At 32.8% G+C, this 5,798-nt stretch overlaps 1 protein-coding gene across 1 annotated transcript; it reads left to right on the forward strand.

The window, feature by feature from the left end:
- The first annotated feature begins 2,303 nt into the window (after positions 1–2,303).
- On the forward strand, positions 2,304–5,373 carry LOC138307205 (uncharacterized). The gene is made up of 4 exons (XM_069247840.1): positions 2,304–2,446; positions 3,236–3,453; positions 4,281–4,404; positions 5,021–5,373. Exons 1-4 carry the CDS (start codon positions 2,332–2,334, stop codon positions 5,179–5,181), a joined length of 618 nt encoding a protein of 205 aa, XP_069103941.1. The 5' UTR covers positions 2,304–2,331; the 3' UTR covers positions 5,182–5,373.
- The last annotated feature ends 425 nt before the right edge of the window (positions 5,374–5,798 follow it).

The following is a 5,798-nucleotide window of genomic DNA, read 5'->3' on the forward strand; positions in this document are numbered from 1 at the left end:
ACTCCAGTAATAAAAGACATTGTGTACAATGTAAACTCTAGTAATAAAAGACATTGTGTACAATGTAAACTCCAGTAATAAAAGACATTGTGTACAATGTAAACTCCTAGTAATAAAAGACATTGTGTACAATGTAAACTCCAGTAATAAAAGACATTGTGTACAATGTAAACTCAGTAATAAAAGACATTGTGTACAATGTAAACTCCAGTAATAAAAGACATTGTGTACAATGTAAACTCCAGTAATAAAAGACATTGTGTACAATGTAAACTCTAGTAATAAAAGACATTGTGTACAGTAAAAGTAATAAAAACATTGTGTACAATGTAACTAGTAATAAAAGACATTGTGTACAATGTAAACTCTAGTAATAAAAGACATTGTGTACAATGTAAACTCCAGTAATAAAAGACATTGTGTACAATGTAAACTCCAGTAATAAAAGACATTGTGTACAATGTAAACTCTAGTAATAAAAGACATTGTGTACAATGTAAACTCTAGTAATAAAAGACATTGTGTACAATGTAAACTCCAGTAATAAAAGACATTGTGTACAATGTAAACTCTAGTAATAAAAGACATTGTGTACAATGTAAACTCCAGTAATAAAAGACATTGTGTACAATGTAAACTCCAGTAATAAAAGACATTGTGTACAATGTAAACTCTAGTAATAAAAGACATTGTGTACAATGTAAACTCCAGTAATAAAAGACATTGTGTACAATGTAAACTCCAGTAGTAATAAAAGACATTGTGTACAATGTAAACTCCAGTAATAAAAGACATTGTGTAGAGTAATAAAAGACATTGTGTGCAATGTAAACTCCAGTAATAAAAGACATTGTGTACAATGTAAACTCCAGTAATAAAAGACATTGTGTACAATGTAAACTCCAGTAATAAAAGACATTGTGTACAATGTAAACTCCAGTAATAAAAGACATTGTGTACAATGTAAACTCTAGTAATAAAAGACATTGTGTACAATGTAAACTCTAGTAATAAAAGACATTGTGTACAATGTAAACTCTAGTAATAAAAGACATTGTGTACAATGTAAACTCCAGTAATAAAAGACATTGTGTACAATGTAAACTCTAGTAATAAAAGACATTGTGTACAATGTAAACTCCAGTAATAAAAGACATTGTGTGTACAATGTAAACTCCAGTAATAAAAGACATTGTGTACAATGTAAACTCTAGTAATAAAAGACATTGTGTACAATGTAAACTCCAGTAATAAAAGACATTGTGTACAATGTAAACTCCTAGTAATAAAAGACATTGTGTACAATGTAAACTCCAGTAATAAAAGACATTGTGTACAATGTAAACTTCAGTAATAAAAGACATTGTGTACAATGTAAACTCCAGTAATAAAAGACATTGTGTACAATGTAAACTCCAGTAATAAAAGACATTGTGTACAATGTAAACTCCAGTAATAAAAGACATTGTGTACAATGTAAACTCCAGTAATAAAAGACATTGTGTACAATGTAAACTCCAGTAATAAAAGACATTGTGTACAATGTAAACTCCAGTAATAAAAGACATTGTGTACAATGTAAACTCTAGTAATAAAAGACATTGTGTACAATGTAAACTCCAGTAATAAAAGACATTGTGTACAATGTAAACTCTAGTAATAAAAGACATTGTGTACAATGTAAACTCCAGTAATAAAAGACATTGTGTACAATGTAAACTCCAGTAATAAAAGACATTGTGTACAATGTAAACTCTAGTAATAAAAGACATTGTGTACAATGTAAACTCCAGTAATAAAAGACATTGTGTACAATGTAAACTCTAGTAATAAAAAACATTGTGTACAATGTAAACTGCAGTAATAAAAGACAGTGTGTACAATGTAAACTCTAGTAATAAAAGACATTATATACATATATACCAACCCTGTACTATCTCATAGTAAAACTGAAGGCAGCTCAGGGAAAAAATCTGAAGCAATCACAGGCCTGTTGACATTTCCTTTGAAGACTACAGAGAGAGAGAGAGAGCGATACTCAACTTCAATGCCACACAGTCAACCAAATTATACCATTTTTCGCTCTTTTGATGTATATCAAAGGACTAAATTGCCCGTTCTGATGCCTCTAATTTAACTTAGAGATAGTCCAAGAGAGATGATAATATCAGCGATAATAACCCCTGGAGTATCGAGAATGTACATGTGTTTTATTTTTGCAATGCATTTCTTTTGTGTAGTGTCTTTTGTTATCATCTTTAGAACAAGAAATCAAATTGGCTTATGACTATGTTACAGGGATCGCGATTGGTATATCTCTTGGTCAGATATATGCCCTATGACATATTCACCCTTGTGGCTAAAGCAATCAAAGTTGGAATATTTAACTCGAACGAATTTCCATGTGACTTTCCGGAGTATGCTCCTGTTAATACCGAGTGTAAATGTAAGTTATTATATTGAAAATTGATGTCGTGAACACTAGATTATCTTCCTGTAAAGTAATGTTCATCTTTTCATTGTAACGTTCAGAAAAGGAATGATGTAAAACAAAAAATAAATATCTATCATCCTTTAAAAAAGCTATGATTTTTGACCTTCTATTGACACTTCATTCGTACAGTTACCAATTTCCTGTTAATGACATATAAACTTTCCATATATAAAAGTTAAAGTACGTTTTCGCTTGGATGATATTGTCGCGATTTCGCGGGACATTGATCGGTCACGAAAATTTCATCCGCAAAATGATGAGTAATGAATAAACGATATGTACACAAATCCACATATCTCGAAATTTTGATTTGCAAGAATATATTATTTTCCATTTTCAAAATCACAATATTTCTAACCCGCGAAAATAACCGATTTTTTCATAGTTGTTAAATTTCGTTGGCGAAAAAATTATGCGATTTACTGCTTGGAACTTATTCGCGGGGGTTTATTTTCGCGAATGACCTTTCCAGACTTTGAAGTCCCATTATTATGACAGCCTATAATACGTGAAATAATGATTTTGATTACTTTCGTGAGGTATAAAATTTCGCGAGTGTGGATAGATCCGCGAATTTAGCGAAATTACAACCCACGCGAATTAGCAACTACACAGTATACGGTATTTGTAACAGTTATTCTTTGTGCCCGTTTTTGAAATATCATTATAGCTATTCTCACATCTGTTATATTATCGATTGCAAATACAACTATGGTTTAACAGTAATATATCTTAATTTAGATGCGTGTCCTGATCATTGCTCGTCATTCTGTGACGAAGGTATGCCGATTGCAATGAAATGGTCACATCCGGGTGCACGTTTGGTTGTTACGGCAGGGAATCTTCTTTGTGGTCAAGATGATCAGTTTGACCCAGAATTCGGACGGATGAACCTACTGGTCCAAGATTTTGCAGAATCCCTGATCAAATATGTACTACCAACTGACATTGTTGATAGCGTAAGTGTGAATTGTATTAAAATGTTTGATTCTCACCAGATTTGAAACGTAAAATTTTAAAAAAAAAAAATGTAATTTCTTCATACAGAAACATTTTGATATCCGGATATCTACAGATTCCTTTAGGATATTATTGTTTTTATCTTTTTTTTCAAAATGATTATTATCTGTAATTTGCACAACAAAATACAAAAATGTTCTCTCACACTTATCCGTCGTTCGCACTTTCAATCACACACATACCCTCACTTTCACATACTGTGATGGTATAGTGTAACCTTAACTAACCTTACGAGAGGTGGTGACTAAATAGGGTAGTCAAAGCCTCGCCCACGCCAAAGACCCTCGCCCACGTCAGAGACCTTCCCCCACGTCAGAGACCCGCTTTGAGACATTTTGGAAATATTTAGGCAATCACACTGTACTGTATTGGGAAGGCTAAAACTAACAAGGAAATAGCATGTCACAAGCAACAAAAGAATGGCCAAGAAATACTTTGGTTGAATTTATGTCGTATTTAACTTTTTATCGTTTCTATGTACATAAGTATTACTGTAGATGTATTGTACCTATTGTGGCTCAATCAAACGATACTCCTAGCGCATCACTGACTTTTGAAGAGTTAGCACAATGATGAATTAAACGTATTCAATATTATTGCTGTACCAAATTCTTTAATTATAAAACAGTATTACAGCAATCATATTTAGGACGTATTATGCTAATTAACAATAGTATTTTTTCCGCTATTGATATCTTTGTTTTATCCTCGATATATGTTCATTCTACCAAGATGTTGTGTTGAATTATCTTCTACTCGTAACCAGATCATTACAGCATACAACTCGTCAAAGTTGACCTGGGATTTGCATCCTTCAAATCACATTAACTATTTTCGTCAAGGAACGGCCGCATGGTTTCGGGCCACAAGCAAACCCTCTTATGACACGGGTACGTCCAGAAGATTCCTTTTCTTATAAACGAAACAATTAAATTTGTTAAGATATCTATTGAAAACAATGCGTAAGTTTAGTTGTTCAGTGTACAAGTCTGCGATGATAAAGAAAGTTTATATTTCAAGCCTAAAGGGCTTCATCAGAGTCAGAAGAAATTTATTGTAAAGAAAACACGAAGAAAGTGAATAGTTCTTATCAAACTAACATTGCGGGAAACTTTTTCTCGATCTTTAGGGATTCCTTTCACTATGTTTATATCCACCTTGGACTTTGCAATCGCACATCTGATAACTCATTGTATGACAACCTGTGAACAAGACAGTGTGATTTTTCATATACGCCAAAATAAAATCTACGCTGTATTGCTAAGCTTCAAAAATGTCTTAGCAGGCTTGCAAATGGTAAGTCTTTTTACTTTCCTAAAATGCTTTCAGTTTAAGTGTAACATAGTGTATGGGTTGCTATAACGACAGTGATAGTAACCCCTGTAGTATCCTGAATGCATAAAAAGTCCAAAAGAGAATAGTTTGCGGATGTTCTTAAATTCTGCTATTCAACCATAGGAGAATCTGTTAATTCTACATGTGATATGACCGTATTCTACTTAACAGGTGGTATGACCATATGTAGTGATGCTCGGCCATGTGGTACAGAGGCGGAGCTCAGACGCAATATTCTGACCAGAGACGCGCCATTGTTTGATATACTAAGTTCAGTGTATACCCACGAACGGTGGAATCTGACTGGGGATATTTCTGTATGTATGTGGTGAAAGGAATTGAAGTTGGTATGAAATGTATGAAAAGGAAACTATTGTCTCTTGAATTTATTGTGATTAAATCATCTTTGTTTGTGTTGAGAAAAGGGGAATAACTGTCTTTTCCTTTCTAAGAAAACATACATGTATTGTCTGATATTTTGTTATGATGTCAGAGTTCGCTTAAATCATCTATATTTGTGTTGAGAGAAGGGGAATAACTGTCTTTTCCTTTCTAAGAAACATACATGTATTGTCTGATATTTTGTTATGATGTTAGAGTTCGCTTATGTTAAATAATTGCAACATGAGATAAATAAAATATTTTTATGTTATGATAAATGTAATTACGCCATGCTACATGTAAGGTGATAACGAGAATATATCTGTATGTTGGCGATGAAAACCTGTTGATGATGGAAATTTGTTTTCATTTCTACGTATTTTCTACATCTAAATACAGAGGAAGGATGTTGGAACCGTTTTTCTGTATGAGCAGACTACTGGACAAAATGGTTGAGAGTAGCTGAGAAGGAACCATAATAAAGAATATGTCTTGATTCGAAGGATATCCTATTGCACAATATACGTCTTTGGCAGCAATAAAAGAATAACGTCATTTGGGGAAGAAT

This window comes from Argopecten irradians, chromosome 14, assembly GCF_041381155.1.
Source record: "Argopecten irradians isolate NY chromosome 14, Ai_NY, whole genome shotgun sequence".
NCBI lineage: Eukaryota > Metazoa > Mollusca > Bivalvia > Pectinida > Pectinidae > Argopecten > Argopecten irradians.

Coding starts and splice junctions, on each gene's coding strand:
- LOC138307205 (XM_069247840.1), top strand. CDS start 2,332: ATGCCCTATGACATATTCACCCTTGTGGCTAAAGCAATCAAAGTTGGA. Junction 2,447..3,235: donor TGTTAATACCGAGTGTAAAT/GTAAGTTATTAT, acceptor ATCTTAATTTAG/ATGCGTGTCCTGATCATTGC. Junction 3,454..4,280: donor CAACTGACATTGTTGATAGC/GTAAGTGTGAAT, acceptor ACTCGTAACCAG/ATCATTACAGCATACAACTC.